Here is a 17874-nt window from a genome sequence, read left to right as displayed (position 1 = left end):
TACATAAGTACTACTACAGCAGCCTGCTTTCTATAATATAATAAACTCCTCAAAGACCCTGTTGACTATCCACCTCATGTCTAAACTTTGAAACTTAAAATAACCATTCGAATAAGTACTAAATGAAAAAAAAATAGTTTAACTTTTAAAATATTTATGTAGGTTAGTCTTGATAACAGTTTTAATCGTTCTTCGTTTTGAGGTATGGTAAACAAAAAATGCTATATAAATTGTAATACATAATAATTTATCTCTCACAATGTCACTCGTGTAGTTGTAATCTTCCCAAATCTCTAAAATTAAATCAACAGAAATCTTTCGATATTTTAAAAGTCTATACATTTTATGTACATGTCAAAATATTATATAATATTAAAATTAGATTATTGTTAAATATTCAAAAAAATTAAAATATATTTTATGCTTGACTTCGATAGCAATATCAGCATTATGTATATATCAACCAAAATGTGTCTACTGTGTTTAAAATATACATAATATAATATAACATTATCGTATGTTAATAATCACTCGGCGCTGCAAATGAGAATTTAATCGATGTATAGAAAAACACATTATATCGTTTTAATGATTCACGATGGCCTGGAACAGTTTGCCTTATTTTTTCTAATAGTGCGATATAAACTATGATTAGTACACCTTGTACAAAAATACTCACCGACATCGACTTCACAAAAGTCCAAAAATTGTATATAACTGAACATGGCCATTATCGCGATACTAAAATACTAGGTATTATCGTTTTTAATAAATAGGTAAAATATATTTTGTACTCATTTGTTTTGAGGTAAGTGGTGACTTATTATATGAGTTAAACGTTTCAAAAGTTGCTTTAGTTTGTGTTTCAGTCATTTTTTTTTTGATTTAGCACCTACAAAGTACACATAAAATAATATATTATAATATGTATGTCTAACAGCTTATACAACACAAGTATAGGGAACTCATTTAATGATATCAATCGTTTTAAAATCGTTGCAATTACGGAGGGAGAAGTAAAATACAATAAGGGATATTTAATTATACTATTAATAAATCCTGCTGGAAGCATCGTATTTGAGTAATATCTCCTCCGACGCACAAACGACGCAGGTTTGCGTTGTATAAGATGAATAATTAATCTACAACTTGAGTAGGTACCTGATCGCTTGGTATTAATCTAACAAGATAAGACCTTGGCAGTAAGTTTCAATTTGCATACCAGTTGCTCGATAATAAATCCTAAGCCCCTAAACGGCAATTCATTGCTCGTTTAGAATCGAGTTGGCCCCCCCCAACGAATGATGGAGAGGATAATATAATTTCGAATTCGGAATACGAGAAGCAATAATAATATATACATTTATATTTATTTATTTGTTTTTGTTTTTACTTTTAACATGTATAGTTAGGTACGCTATAACGTGTAATTGTTTTTTCAATTTTTAACTTCACTGTAATATATATTATACTTGCAGCTTTGCGCCTGTTTTCCTGGACAGGACAATTGGGAGGTTGATTCTTGACTTTCGGTACGGTCGATTAATCCTTTTGTGGATAAAGGAAGCTTGTTAGAACTCAGATGCCGTACTGGTGCGTGCGGTTAGATTAAAACGGACAAAGGACCGTGGAGCGAGGACGCACAGAGAGGACGAAAAGAGCGAGATGGAGAGAAGAAATTCGGAAATTGGCTTGTTAAAAGTTGCCATGTCGTCGTAGTCAATTTATATATCCACGACACAATATATATAGGTATATAACAGAATTGGTAAACCAGGTTTTGAGTTTTTCCCCGGAGGGCCAGCTGCTACTATGAAACCGATGAACCGTGAGAGAGAAAATATTTGATGAACCGTTTGAACGCTTATATAGGATAAATAGATGCAGCAACTCGGAATGAAATAACCTCGTATATACGTCAGAAAGGCAATCACAATGTGAAATTCGAAATAAAACCATACATTGAAAACATAATGTCACTGGGAAATGTGCATATTATTATAATATTGCATTTTACAAATCGGTTTTATGACCTGCACGTTATATTATATGCATATATAAATATATAATATATATGTATGTTGTCTATAATATTATCAAATTCTTACGTAAGTATAAAAACTAAAAAGGTATACAATTTTTAAAGCAGCTGTGTCACGATAAGCGGATCTGAAATTCTGTGTCATATGCGTATCTGCAGGTATGCTGTGTCATTTAATATTATGCGTATCTCGTATGTTGTGTAGGTACACCGTGGGGATAATATTAATTTTGGATTAGACCAGATAGTTTCAAATTATTAGCACCAATTAACTTGTTTTAACATTTAATTAATTGTATAAGTGATAGGTATATTTTTGTTTAAAATAAATAGTTGTGGGTATTGCTTGGATTAGTTTTGAAAAGCAGAATTATCGCGGTAAGCGTCGTATATAATATATTATTTTGTATGACATTCAATGTCGTGTCCTCCTCACGAAGCCCTATATTATTCTATAATACTAAATTATACACAGGTTTTAACAAATAAAGATACAAAAAAATCCATCAGCGAGTATAACAATACAATTTTAATCACTTGTATGAAATCGGTCAACCATTACTAATTATTAGCATTGAGCTTTTGTCATTATTACTTTTATATTATCTGTTATTATAATTAATTAACTAGGTATCCAAGAAAATTATAAAATACAATATAGGTACTTCAGATTTATAATATTATAATACTACCTACTACGTAAGAAATCCAAAATGCATTATTTAAAAAGTATGAGTATACTCTTAGGTACCTACTTCAGAATAAATTACTTAATATTATAACCATTGATTCGTCAGTTATGAATAATCACCAATACTTGAATTTTATGCTTAACATGTTGAAGTATAAAAAAACGGCTCTATAGAGTAAAATTTACTTAGGGCGCCGTGCAAGAACGAGATAACTCCATATTTATCAAAAACCGTTTTTCATGGAATATATTTCATGGAAGAAATATCTTTATTTTGGTATCAAAATCAGAAAAATCGATTTATTATTTCCAATGATATGGCAAACTGGATTATTTCCTGCCAATAGCGGTAAATGGGATAAAGGAATTTCTTTTGCTCGTCCTGAACAACTGATAAAAATTAAAAATGGAGTTAGCCCGTTCTTGCACGGAGCCCTTCAGTTATAATATCATTTTTAAGTAGGTAGCTATGTCTTTTAACTATAGATATCATTTATTTTAAAATTATCTGATAAAAAATCGATGTTAGCTTGGCAATTTTAAAACACTTATTACATTACCTATTTAAATGATAGAAGGCTATATTATTATTGTGTACTCATTATGCTATAATATTCATACATTTTTAACTTAAGTCGCTAAGCTAAGTTCAATTTTTTAGTAGATTATTTGAACATAACATAAATAATATCTATAGTACCTAATGCGGGCAGCGGGTAATATTATCTAATAAAATGTTACAATAATTTCTAGCTAAATTGGCTACAATTCTGTTGATATTGTTCAAAATGATTTGAAAACTACACTATGCAATATTCTACGTACGATTTTCAATTATATTATTGTAATAACTTCATTATTAAGCTACAAAATTCACTATGCTTACTCGAGAATTTTTTTTTATGATTCGTGCTGGTTGCTGTAATCATAGTCCGGGAGTTACGCGTGTGTTTGCCTATGCGTGTATTTTAAGGCGCTCTTTTTTTTTATATTTAGTGAGACCCTGACGGGTCGTTGGATTTAAAATTGAGGAACATCAATCATTTTATATTAGGTACCTTTAAATTTAAAGTATTTCTTAATAGATACTATACCTACGTATAGTGTATGTGTGTTTTGTATGAAATTAAAGATATTCAAATTTAATATACTTACAATATTTAATATACATGTATAATATTATGTACATAAAAGTATAAAACCTAATATTATTGGTTATCATTTAATAAATAATATTAAATACATACCTAATCTTTTTATTGTCAGTTTATCATTGACATTCAATTTACCACAAACTTATTTAATAATTTACAAACGGTATTTAACTATACCTATCGTATTTTTTATTAGTTAAAAAATAAATAAGATTATCCTGTGGCTACAATATTATATTTTTATTGTCACAATTGGTTTTCATATTTAATATTAAATCATTTACAAACTCAATAGAGTAACACATATACCTACATGAGCTATAATAATAATTAATAGGCGATTACCTATTACATGTAATATATGTTGGTAAAATTATTATTGGAAATATGTTATTGATTTATTTAAGTAAATAGTTCAAAGGATTAAGATTCGTAACTCACTGCAATGTTATTTTCACGCACACTTCATGAATCCATTGGAAAAACATAACATGCTCGATTAAAATTCTGCGGATTGCCTTCCATTGTTGGCTAAGAGGAGAGTATAGGTATTAAAAGAGAAGAATCATTGCGTTTTATTGCCAGCCTCTGGGACGGAGTTCGGGCGTTCGTGGACATTATTATTGTTATTGGGGTTATTGCGGTGTGCATGATTTCAAAACATTACGACGAGAACTGAGGAGTATTGGGGTGTGGTAGACTTTCTAGAAGAAAATAATTTTTGATCAGTAACCAGTAGGGGAAAGAGATGGTTGAATTATTCACGATATTGTTTTAGGATTTAGGGATGGGATAGAGATTCCAAGTCGTAAACATAAGATTGATGTATATCTTTTAACATAAAATAACAGTATATTTAACAAGTATGACATTTTAATAAGGTATTTTTCTTATTTATACCAACCGTATAGTTAGTTAATAAATATAGTTTTTATAAACAATATATAAGGCTTATTATAATATTTATTTACATTTTTTTTTATCACCATGGTCCATGATTTAAATGTCCTAATTATTCAAAAATGATTTAGCTCTAGTGAACTTATATACATAATACCTATCTAATTTTGAAAAAATCAATACCCAAACATAAACTTGTTTATTTTAGGTTTAAAAATATAAGTTTAATAAGTGTAAAATGTTTGTTATAAACATTCGACGGCAACCAATCAACACGATAATACAATTCCTAGTTTGTACAGTTTATCTAGATTTTTTTTTTAAACTCATGTAGGTAGGTAAATAGTTAGGTACCTAATATGAGCGTATAGAAATGTGGTTATAGTAAATTAAGTTTTATTTTATACGTGCGTCGTTTTAAGTTACGATTACACAACAATAATTATAAATGTTAACAAATTATAATATATTTATATACAATAGAAGTATAAACTTAAAAGTAAAAATCATATATACTTTAAGAAGACATTTAACATTTAAGTTTCAGAACATAAAAGGTAATTGCTATAATATTAATATATATAACATATTAATATGCATATATTTGTAAGATATGTGTGTTTATGTAACGTTCTTGTCTTCTCGTTGAGAATATAATTATGGTCTTTGTAAAGTATCATATAGAATATTATTAGCATATTAAACCATATAACCTTTTATACCTTTATAATATAAATACATATATACATATCATTATATGAATAATATATATGTATATAAAAATGCCTTATTCATTCTAAAATAATACAGAAATAATTAAAAATTCAAATGTCCCAAGATGAAATTCTTAATGCCTGTATATCGGTTAGTTATAAGTTCTTAAGCTATTGGAATACTTTAATAAAGTTGTTTCAATTCAGTGTGTATAGTTTTGAACAAACCGTTAATTAATCTTAATAATATATTTGATAATAGAAGAAAATAACAGATATTTTCACGAGACGTACTTATAGACGTACTTATAGAACTAATTATTAACCATGCCTGTTTAATTTTGATTTTAGGTATACAACATTGGCTAAAATGGTAGACACCGATACCGGCAACCTTTTTATCGTCGGTTCATTTAATAAACGTACTGATCCCGATTTTAAAGTAAGTACATACAATTTATATCAAGTTTAGAACGTATAATTTTAATCAAAATAATAATAATAAGACATCGGTACTGTGGACGTAAACAGTGTGAATCCAGATTTGTCGGCTGTAGTTTATTTCTTGACATTAAAATATTACGTGTAACTTTCAGAGGATTGTGTATAGCATCACAAAATATTAGCACTTTTCTTTTATGCATTTGTTTTTCTTAAAAACAAGCACATAGTTTGTTCTCTTTTTATCAAGACAAAAGAATAGGTTTAACAAATTCGGACTCTGGTGGGAATCATGAAAATAAGAATGGCCCCTAGGCCGGCGAGGTATTGAAAAAAAAAGTTGCAAAAAACAAAGAAGTTTTGTCAGATGAATAATGTTCGGGTAACAAAAATCTATAAAATAGCTTAAGAACTCAGAAACGTTAACAGAAAAGAGTGATGAACTTTTTTGTAAATATTTTTCCCTTTTTTCGTGTTTGCTGAGCACTTAAAACTTTTCAAAACCCAATTTTTGTACGTAGTTTTTGAATTAGAATCACTGCATACATAAGGTATCAGGTATCTGAATTATTTTTATATAATTATGTCATAATATTTGATATTTGTTATTGTTTTCATAAATAAAACAATGTAATATTTTAATTTTTAATACAATTCAAAACTTATTAGACGTATATAAATAATTTTATGACGTTTTAATATTGTTTACACCTTTTTAATATATATTCATTAAAATGTTTAGAAAGGTTAATTATTTTATAAAGAATTTTTTAATTTTTATTCTATATAGTGACCAGTTGTATCGTTTAAAAATAGTTTTAATTATCTAATTATATTTATAAAAATAAGGACTTTTTAGCACAATTCTAATAAAAATGAGGACTCGATTTTGTATTTTTCAAAGTGGTTAGGGGTTACAGAAACTTTCTCGGCTGAAAAATGAAACACACGTTAATGTAATAATTATTATACCTATGAATTGTACACAAACTAGCTATAACTCACATATCATTGGTATATTATGTTCAAATTTGTTGGTATTGAAAGTTGAAACATGAAAGTAATACTTTTAGTATTGTTATACATGGTTATCGGACTTTCAACATCGCAATTTATACTTTAAGAAAATATATTGTCAGTCGACGTTGATACGCAAAGGAAATGGTGTTTGAATATTTTTTTTGAGTAGGTAATATTGTATAATAAATGGATTATAATATTATTGATATTATAAATATTATGCGTCGTTATTATTCCAAGTTCCGAACAAACACGTTTCACGTCTCTCAAATCGTGTTGTATATTCGTAATAATTGTAACTAAGCATAAAAATGTAATTATTCTATAATTATTGTTACCTAATAAGGGTTTTAAAATATTGCAATTTTGAAATACATCAGAGCATTTAAGAACCCATCGATTTTTGAATCAAGAATATGATGCCTTAGTTTTTTCATTAAAAACCTATATATAGTAGTGCAGTACCTATATACGCGTTATAGTAAATATGGTGCAAAAAGAGTATGTTCAGTTTTATAATAGAGTATATAATGTAATAAACAGAATATAGCAGCAATATTATTAGCATGTATATGGAAAATGTTAAGATATAATTAATATAATATAAACAATCATTCAAAATAAAATCAAACCCAATACCGTAAAAATAACATAAGCTAAGTTTCGAACTAAGTTCCTTACTAAGTACCTAAGGAAAATAAACATACTATTATATTGACGTATTATATTGACAATTGAGACTATAATTTTATATTGATATTATAGATTAGTTAATTACATATCGATAATTATCAAATTAGATATTTTTTAAATCTATGTACCTATACATTTGATCGAAGAACATAATGTTATATTATTCAAGTTTTTAGAACTTCAATAATATTATATATAAGTACCTAAGTTATTGTAAATTGTCTGGTGTATAACAAAATTTGTAACAATAATTGATAATTGTATTACTTATTTTTAATTTAAAAAAATATAGGTAGGTAGGTACTATTTAATCACAAATTAATAAAGATCGATCATTTTTTTTTCGTTCAGACTTTAATAATTTTATTTATGTTATCAATCCGCAGAACTAATCAAATTACATTTTGTAATGCAGTTTGTTGTAGTTATAATCCTCAAAAACTAAGTATTGCGGGATATGGTGGAGGGGCTTGTATTATAGCGGATACGTATACTTGCGAGTATAACAATGTTTTAAATCCGGCTTTACCGAAAGCTGTAGTGGCTGGCCGAAATAATGACGGATTTTCCGAGCCGAACCGAAGGGGAAATATGAAAGGAACACGTGTAAAACGGTATAAAATGCCTATTTATTTTCTCATATATTTCTGTTTATGTGCATTTTTTTCAATCACGTTTCCTCGCGGTCCATCGGGTTCCCGGCGTTTTTCTCTTTTGCTGCAAATGTGCGTCGGAGTCTGATAGGTACCTGTTATGCCTGCTATATACGCTTTTCACATTTTTCCGGCCTTAACCAAAAATATTTTTCTGCATACCTTTTTGGTTTTATATATTATTATTATTATCGTCGTTTTTTCTTCTTTTTTCCCTAACCACTCAAAAGAAAACCGTAAACGATTCGTTTGACCGGGTAAAGTAAAAAAAAAATGGTGAAAAAGTTATGAGGAATGTCCGAATATGTGTGTAGGCAGTTGTAGAGGTAGGTATAAACACTATTTTTTCGCATCCCCAGTGATCCGTCATCGTGACGAGCGCCCGTATCGTTCCACTCGACCACCCCCATGTGTGGTATAAAACAGATGGCCGTGTGATTTTTCAAGTATAACTTAGATTGCTACACGGTTTTTGACGGGGTTTATATTTTTACCAAGCACTAACATCAACATCTTGATTTCACGAGGTCAAACAACGTCAGCATGGTATAAATTATATGGCGGAAACGCCACCAAGGTAGTTAGGTATTTGCCACGTTTATACAAAATCAAGCCATGATCCAAGACCAGAATTTGTACGACAAATAGCAGCTGTGATGAGTGTAATGTAAAAATATGTACCTATTAAAGTAATATACAAATACATACTTCATTATCTAACTAAACCATTAATATCAATTGATGACATTATAACTTAGATTAATCACATTTACTATATTAATAATATTATAATATACTATAGTTGTAGCAGTCACTATATTTACCATAAACTCGTATAGCTCTTGTCTGATTTGCAGATTATTTAACAATAGCTTTAACAATAGTAGGTACAATACTCACGAGTGCCTGATGTGTGCGTCCTGTTCAAATCATAAATCGAATAACAAATAAAATCGTTGTTAAGAGGATGTCAGCGCACTATTCGTTTTCTGTCTCTGGCCCACGCGCAACATAGACAAAACGCATTTACGCAAAATAATTTTGTCTATGTTGCGTGTGAGCCAGAGAGAGAAAACAAATAGTGCGCTGACAGCCTCTTAAATATCTAATAACAATGTGTCTATAAAAATACTTTCATAAAGTTATAGATCTAATTCATTATAAATTATACTATAATAATAACACAATAATTATAGGTATATATTATGACCGTTATGTGTAAAAATCAGATTTTGCCGTCAAAACCACTAAAAATAGTACACACAACGTTAGAGATTCAATTAATTATGTGAAATACCACACGAATAGCTTAACTAATTCTATGAGTTTTGAATAATAAAATACACGTTTAACTCAACAGATTAAATTTCTAAGGGAAGGACACCCTTAGATTGTATTTTTTATATATTTTTGGTGAATATAAATCGGAAATAAAATTATCATGCAATAGACCAAAATGTCTTGAAATTAAAATAATGTTATGAATTGAGTTGATTGTTTAAACCTAACCTAACCGTTGAAATATAATAGGTATTGAACTATTGAATAAAGAATATTATTTTATATTTTTATCCACATGTAACTTTTCCTTAATAGACTATAATTTGTTTGATTACTATTTTCTTTTCAAGCTTTTATTATAAACTAGCTGTCCCGCCCGGCGTTTCCAGTCCCAAAGATTTGTTTTTTTTTGTAGATATATTTGTGAAAAATACCTTTATCGATTTCATTCATCTTTTTTATAAGTTTCCTAATACTTTATTTAACTATAACTTTCAGTTACTATATTTAACAGTCGTTAAATTTTCTGAAATTTTCCAATTTTCTTCATTTTCCAATTTTCTTCATTTCTGTAAGAACCTTCTACAAAGTATTACAAAAATTTAAAAAAATATGAATGAAATCAGTAAAGGCGTTCTCAAGTTATGGCATGAGCAAGGGATATTTATTATATAATTATAATTATACGCGAAGTGATTATTTTGTGACAAATAAATTGAATATTATTATTTTACATTAATTAAAAATATAGTTTTATGTAATTTCATGGGGCCGGAGTGGCGCAGTGGTCACACAGTTGACTTACGACTCACACGGTCATCGGTTCGATTCATAGCAAAGTGCAAAAAAATGTGTGTGATTCTACGCAGTCACCATTTTCCCGTGCTGTCGTCCGATTGCGTCATCCGGTTTCCAACTAGGTCCCACTCCACTGGGAGTGAAGACCGCACATGTCTCCTCTTGGAGAAGGGGGGTAGTATCATGCATATAGTGATATATACATAGATAAATAGATCACATGATCTCCCTACTACCCACTTGTGATAAGCATTGTCAAAGTCCTTGAGGTCGTTACAATGAACAAATATAGAAAAAAAAAAAAAAAAAAAATGTAATTTCATTGTATATCTTTTATATACCTATATTGAATAAACATTAAACATATCAAAATAAAATCTTTTGAACATTATTATTTTTTTACGTTTGTGATTCTAGGTTAAAATTTAATATTATAATGTACCTACATCACTAGAAAACACATTAAAAACCAATCTTTTCTTTTTGTCGTGATGCTGGGACTGCTTGCGCATTACCTCGACAAAAACCTATACTAAGTACTATTCATTATTATATTATTTGTGTTATTATTATTTTTATTATTATTATTATTATTTTTAAATAAAACAAATAAAGTTAATATATAATATATAAGTAAACGATAGTTGGCCAACGACCCTTAAAAAATTAGTTATGACTTTGTTAAGTTTTTTGGAATTATCAACAAGCTTACCGTTTAAAAAGAAGTATATAATTTTTTGTAAATAAAAAGGGTGACTTTACCTAATGACTAATGAGTAATGATAATAATAAAAATAAATACACAGTGTAATAATTAATGTAAATTATTTAATTAGTATTTTTATTTTTTAGTTTAAGCTCACTTTAACATTTAAGCTTATCTAAATATTGTATTATAAAGTAATTTTAGTGATAATCTTAATTTAATGCTTAATTAATTATTAGACTATAATGTATACAAAATTAAAGACGAGCGTGTGTTGTTAGAACACATTTAAATATTTAATGAAGATATCTTTGCATGAAAATTAACATTTTGGTTATTAAATAATACTTTTAAATAATGCAAATGTATATTCATACATTAATGAAATATAATATAAAGGTGCACACATTTCGATTGATGAATTCAAAATAAAGTTATTCCATATTTTCCTTACGTATTTACAAATTGGCTTCATTTGTATAATAATGCAACTACGCATATTTTTATTTAGATCTTGGAACTAAAAATAAAAATAAAATAAAAACTTAAACAATAGGTAGGTAGGTACTATAAATTTGATTCTCAGTTCCTACCTACCTAACGATGTTTTAATATTATATGATCTGATCGCCAAGACGCAATACCTAATCAAAAGATAAAACGCAAAGACGTTAGACCTTTTGTTGTATCTCAGATTTATTTACACCTGTTTTTTTTCCCACTCTGACACAAATTAGATAAATTGCAAACTCTTGTCCTTTTTACACGTCGTGTGTCGTTGCCAGGTTTTTTTTTTATTTTTATTAGATAAACTAGCAGGGAACCTTAGCTGACCAGTAGTAGCGAGGAAAAATAAATCCGTCAATTGACAACGTCTATATACGTATATCGGTGCACGCACAGTACTTGTTTGTATTGTGTGTATCTATGGCGTAACCCGGGCAAAAGGTCCACGTAGTAATTAAGTTTTAATCCCTTTGGTCCTCAGCAAACAGGAATGGACGAAGAAAAAAAAAAAGAGGACCAGTGGGGGCGCATATAGTTTCCAATTTTCTCAAGTATAACTCAAACGGAGCAAAGCCTATACAAAGTGGCCACGTGCTCTGAATATTTCGTGTACATATATTGAGAGAGGGGAATCGTGCCGCGATTAAATCTAGTTTATGGATACATTATATGGCGCTAGGTAATTGTCGTATCGACCTGCGCAAATAAGGGCGATTGCGTTAATGGGAGACGGTTAAACTCCTTTAATGCTTGTTTAATGACCTCAAGGCTATTTTTTATTTTTATTATTATGGTTATCATTATTTTATTATGTAGGTGCTATTTTCATTGTTATTTGTATTTATTATTATTGTTTTTTTTCGAGTGGAAAATTTGAGGTGATGAGTTGTAATTCATGAACCAGCGCGCTTAAGTATGTAATCAACGAATAGTTTCATTTCTCTTGCGTACTTTCATGGAGAATGTACGTGATAAACCATAAAGAAATAACGCTTAAACGAACTTGCAACAAGTTGCCAACAATTTTTTTTCATTCCTCTTAAGTCGTAATTACACTGGTATCATTATTTTTAAGTAATCTCACACAGTCACACATAATACGGAAAGCGAGTAAAACTTTCTTTTAATGGCGTACCTATATGTGAACTTTTGGTTATTTATTTGTAATAATATTATTATAAGTTTGACATGACTAAGATCCGCTTGAAGTGTATTTCTCAAATAAAAATTTACATATTATTAGAAAATACAGAGATGAACATGCTATTATACATTTTCATGATTTGATAACCACCAGCAGGCGGTCCCAAAACGATTAAATGTTCCAAAATTGGTTTATCGATTAACAAACGTTAAATGTGTTTTTGATTTTATCTTCGTTCAAACAATTAACTTGCATACGAGTCCCCAGAGATTGACTTGTTTATAAACCAATTCGTGCCGTTCAAATATAGTTAATCTGTAAAAAATACAACACTCTGTTTTTATTTAAATAATTGTTTTTAAACTATTAATCATTAATGTTATAATCAATTAATTTTGATACTTTTAAAGTTATTATAGCGTAGTAGGTATATGATTCAAAACATTTTTATTTAGGTATATACAACTAAAAATTATATTATTTTTATATAGTTTAGAAAAATTGTTATAGTTTTATATAAATATAACTTTTCATAAATTTTCTTCATATTTTATAGAATACAATACAGTAAAATTAATTTAATCAATAAAACAATTCAACCATATTTATTTCAGTATACAAGTTATAGATTATAATAATAAGCCTTTTATAATTTAAAAGTTTAATAACAAATCAAAAACATTAGTTATGTGTTTAAAATTGTAGATTTGTATTTAGTAATCATATTGTTATAATATGGTGTTCAATTGGTTTGATCAATCATCATGTATTATAATTTCGTAATTGTATAATAAACAAAATTACGATGTTGGATGCCATAGGCATAATTTTTGATAATAAAATGTAACAAAATCATTGGAAATAAAGATTCACACATTTTGTTGAACCAAATGCACTTCAAAAAATCAGCATGGATATTTATCTCTATTTATTATCACGATGTCTCTGAAAAAATTATAATAGCAAATGGTTAATTTTATACAGGCCCAAAACAAATACAATTTGAATAATTTAGGCACTGTTTCTGCATCGGGCAAAGAAAAAAAAATATTATGGTGTACTTAACGTGACGTTGAAAAAACAATCGAACCCTTATTTTTCTGTAGTCCGACATGTTACTCTGCTGGCTTATTTAAATCTGTCAACTGCGTTTATAGGAGATTTCGAGTATTTGTACAGCACTGAGTTACTGTCATTCAATGCAAATTCCTGATTAATTATGCAAGCTGGTGAAATGTTAATGAAATCGTTCTGACTATTGATTGTGTAGCAATTTATTTTGTTTCACTTAAAAGTTAAAATTAAGGAAAAACCTTTTTCAAAAATAGAAAAGTTTCGCCTTTTTCGTAATACAATATTATATTATATATTTTGTATATTTCACATTAATCTTTTTTTAATACAAAAACGTATTTACGTCGTCGACATTTTTATAAAAAATATAGTTTTGCATTTATAAAGTTTGAAATGATAAGATTTATTTTCAAAAATGTGGTTTTAAAATATAGATAAGGAAGTAGGTAATACTTCAAACTAAATAAAGACATTTTTTTTTTTGTAAAAAACAGAATTTGATCGCCATAATGTGTATCTACAGATATAATATTCATCCTGTATAACCAAGAGTGATTAGCATTATAGGTATACATATATGTCTAATTTGTACATGTAAATAATACGTTTAATACCAAATTCGTGTAGGCGTAACTCATTTAACCTCGTTCATATAAAGGAACTAAAGTAATGAAATAACGATTGGTCTTACTTTTGTTTTCCCTTATTCTGGTTTGGATGTTTCAAAGTCGTGTTAAAAGTGGACGGGTTAGAGAAAGTTTTGGGATGCGGGATGGTCGTACCCGGACAACTTTTAGGAATTAGTGGAATGAAAATAGAAGAAAACCAAGATTTTTGTTTCCCTTCCTTTTTTCCATTTTGTTTGGGAACATCTGAAACATTTATCATTGTTAGATAAGTTTCGCCAACTTGTTATTCATATATAAAAGAAAAAAATCAAAATAATTATACCACCCAAGTCCAATGACTATCGCACAGAAAACAAAAGTGATATTTATTTAGATTTTATACTCTATAAACTATAATTAGGTATCATTATTTATTTAATTGTCTGAAATCTACATTTAAATTATATACTTAGAGCATCTTAATTATAATATAGAAACAGAATCATTTATTGTCATGGAACTATTACATTTAGGAAAAAATATATTATGTAACAGCATAACGACTTAAATTTTAATTAGTGGTCGGGTACTCATCTTGTCAAGTAGGTATACAAAACTAGAATGAGAATCATATAGAAAAAATACAGGGGAACTCGTGCTCAGCTAAGGTTTTGAGTACCTTGTCATTAAGTACTGTGTAGGTCACAGTTGTAATAGATGTATTTAATTTGAGTACCTCACAGTAAATTGGGCGCACAGTTAATTAATTTAGTCGTGGTAATTTTCAAACATTTATATTCAAAAAACAAAATGGTAAAGTAATAAATAAAGACCGGTGATTCATCATGGATTATTCCTTTATGATAAAACCAAAATACATTTTGTTAAAAACTGGAGTTTTGTGCATATTGCCATTTTTGTTAGTTTTTCACAATTATTAAATTAAGTATTGGGACTTTTCTACTTCTTACCACAAAGTTACCAACTAAATCTAAATTTTCTAGTAAAGGCCAGATTACCTTTGATAATTAAATTTTTTTTCGGCTCTAATAGCTGTAATTTGACAAAAAAAAAATAAGCACAAATAATGCATTGTATGACTAATAAAACCATGAAATCAGAGGTAAAGCGAGAAATGTAGAAGAATGATATTGAAAACGTTGAAAGTGGCGTACTTTAACATTCCATCTAAGAGGGTTTTTAAGAATTCTAGAAACTCTTCATGTTTGAGCGTGTATGGGTAATATATCATACGCAGTATCAAGACTTTTCGCTTTTATTTGGATTTATTTCTATAAAAATGTCATAATTTGAATAATCAGGTTTTACTGAACCCGGTGTTGATATGACCTGGCGGTGATATGAGATCTGGTGGTGATATGGTGATATAATTACGCAGTGGTGATATGGTGATGATACGATTACCGGTGGTGATATGAGACCCGGCGGTGATATGGTGATATGAGAACCGATGGTAATATGATTACCCGGTTTACGTTAATTTTAAAAAAAAAGAAATTTTTTAAGTTAAAAGTTAATTTGAAAAAAAAGTAACGAGTTAATTAACTTAACGTTTTAACTTAATTTTAACCTTTAATTCGTTATTGCCCAGCCTTGCAAGTTTCAACAAATACGTTTGACATTTCTTTTAAAAAATATATAATAACAGTTTTTATTTGTATTATAGGTGTACATAATATCAATGATAATGACTACGGTGTTTAGTTGATAGTAAATATTTAATTTTAGATTTTGAGTGAAGCGATGTATGTATTGATTTTACAATGGTGTGTGTTTTTTATTTTTAATATTATTAATTTTGGTGTCTGTCATCACTTTTTGGGGCAGTAAAAATGCTTGGTTTTTCTTCAACAGTATCTTGTTCAATGGGAAAGTGAATCTAGTTAATGCGTTTAGCTAGGTAAAATATTAAAACTTCCAATAGTTTTCAAAAGTGCCTGAAAAACAAAAAAATGAAGGAAAATCCGGAATTTTTACGCAAAATCGGTTTTTGACAAAATTAATTTTCTTATTTTGTTGTAATTCAAAAACGAATAACTGTAGATACTTAAAACTTACACCATATATCGATTTTATCAATTCCAGCAAAGTTTTGAGCTGTTCATGGGCATTTTCTAATTACAATTTTTTTTTTATAAATGTTGATTACATTTTATTTGTTGTGTCCAATAATGTGAAAATGTAATATAAGGTCCCTGATATATTATTATAAAAACAGTTGAAAAATATTAAAAATATGTACGCACAATTTTTTTTATAAGCATTTAAAGTTCAAATTTTGACAACATTTATGAAATTTAAAAATGATTATTTTGTTGAATATTTATAAAATGTTCAAATTTTGTAGCTAAGGATTGAAAACTTAAAACAAGGTTCCACGTAAGTATATTATTCTATAACTAAAAAATATAAAAACACAGTTTTTTTTTTATAGTTATTTTATGTTCAAATTTGGATGAAATTACATATTAAATAACCAAGAATAACGATTTTATTTCTTTTTTGTAATTTTACAATATTAATTGAAGTTCCCAGCTACCGTACCGTCAATAATAATTAATAACAAAATAAATTATAATATATAATATCCTAGACTGACAAACCGTCTTCGTTCAGAATCGTTTTTGTATACAGTGATTATCATTGAATTCAAAATGATTACCATCCATTACAGTGGTCCACTTTTAACCTACTGTACAGCAGAGCCACATCCACTTACTCGCTTCTTAAATTTTAAATTTCATTCAGTCGAAAAGTTGACTTTGTTCGTAACTCCATACTACATCATATCATAATTATTATTATAGACACACAGGCACAGAGCTCTTCAGTTTCAATCATATTATATTATACATTATAATGTTGACAATGTATTTTAATGGTCTACCCATTTAGCATAAATCCTGTTTTTTTTGGAGGTTGAGGTTCTTTCACACGTCTCCCCTTCCAAACGTTCGCGGTGCGCCGCACGTATGCGATTCATTACTGGTAATAATGATAATACGTCCGCTTATATAAGCGGTTTTCTCGCGCACTGTCTTGCGGCAAGTTGCTGCGGTCTATTGGGGGATTACTGTGGACAGAAAATATATTAGGTGATTGATTATATTATTATTATAATACGGCATGCAACTATATCCGCCGGGAAACACGGTGCTCGTCCCTCATATTTTCCATGAGCTTGCACTTCGGTGAATAAATACATAACAGAGTATTGTTGTGCTCAGTGGGAATTCGTACACAAAATGCTTGCGTCTCTTAACCGCAGCCTTTGTCGAGACGTACATGTCCCCAACCCCCCCCCATCAAAAGAAAATCTCAAAAATATCTATCCAAATATTTAGTACGTCATTTGTATGAATTTGTTTGACGGTTCTTAGAATTTGTACGACACCAGTATTCGAGCAATATCGGAAATTCAGATGGGGG

The 17874-nt window shown here is 28.7% G+C and overlaps 1 protein-coding gene across 1 annotated transcript in view; it reads left to right on the top strand.

Moving 5' to 3' along the window:
- Positions 1-17874, top strand: part of LOC100574537 — a 50917-nt gene that overhangs the window by 24303 nt on the left and 8740 nt on the right. The window contains exon 3 of the mRNA XM_003243685.4: positions 5851-5941. Coding sequence (XP_003243733.1) covers positions 5851-5941 — 91 coding nt within the window. The remainder of the gene's footprint in view (positions 1-5850; positions 5942-17874) is intronic.

Source organism: Acyrthosiphon pisum, chromosome A2, assembly GCF_005508785.2.
Source record: "Acyrthosiphon pisum isolate AL4f chromosome A2, pea_aphid_22Mar2018_4r6ur, whole genome shotgun sequence".
NCBI lineage: Eukaryota > Metazoa > Arthropoda > Insecta > Hemiptera > Aphididae > Acyrthosiphon > Acyrthosiphon pisum.
This window is presented reverse-complemented; position numbering and strand designations above follow the sequence as displayed.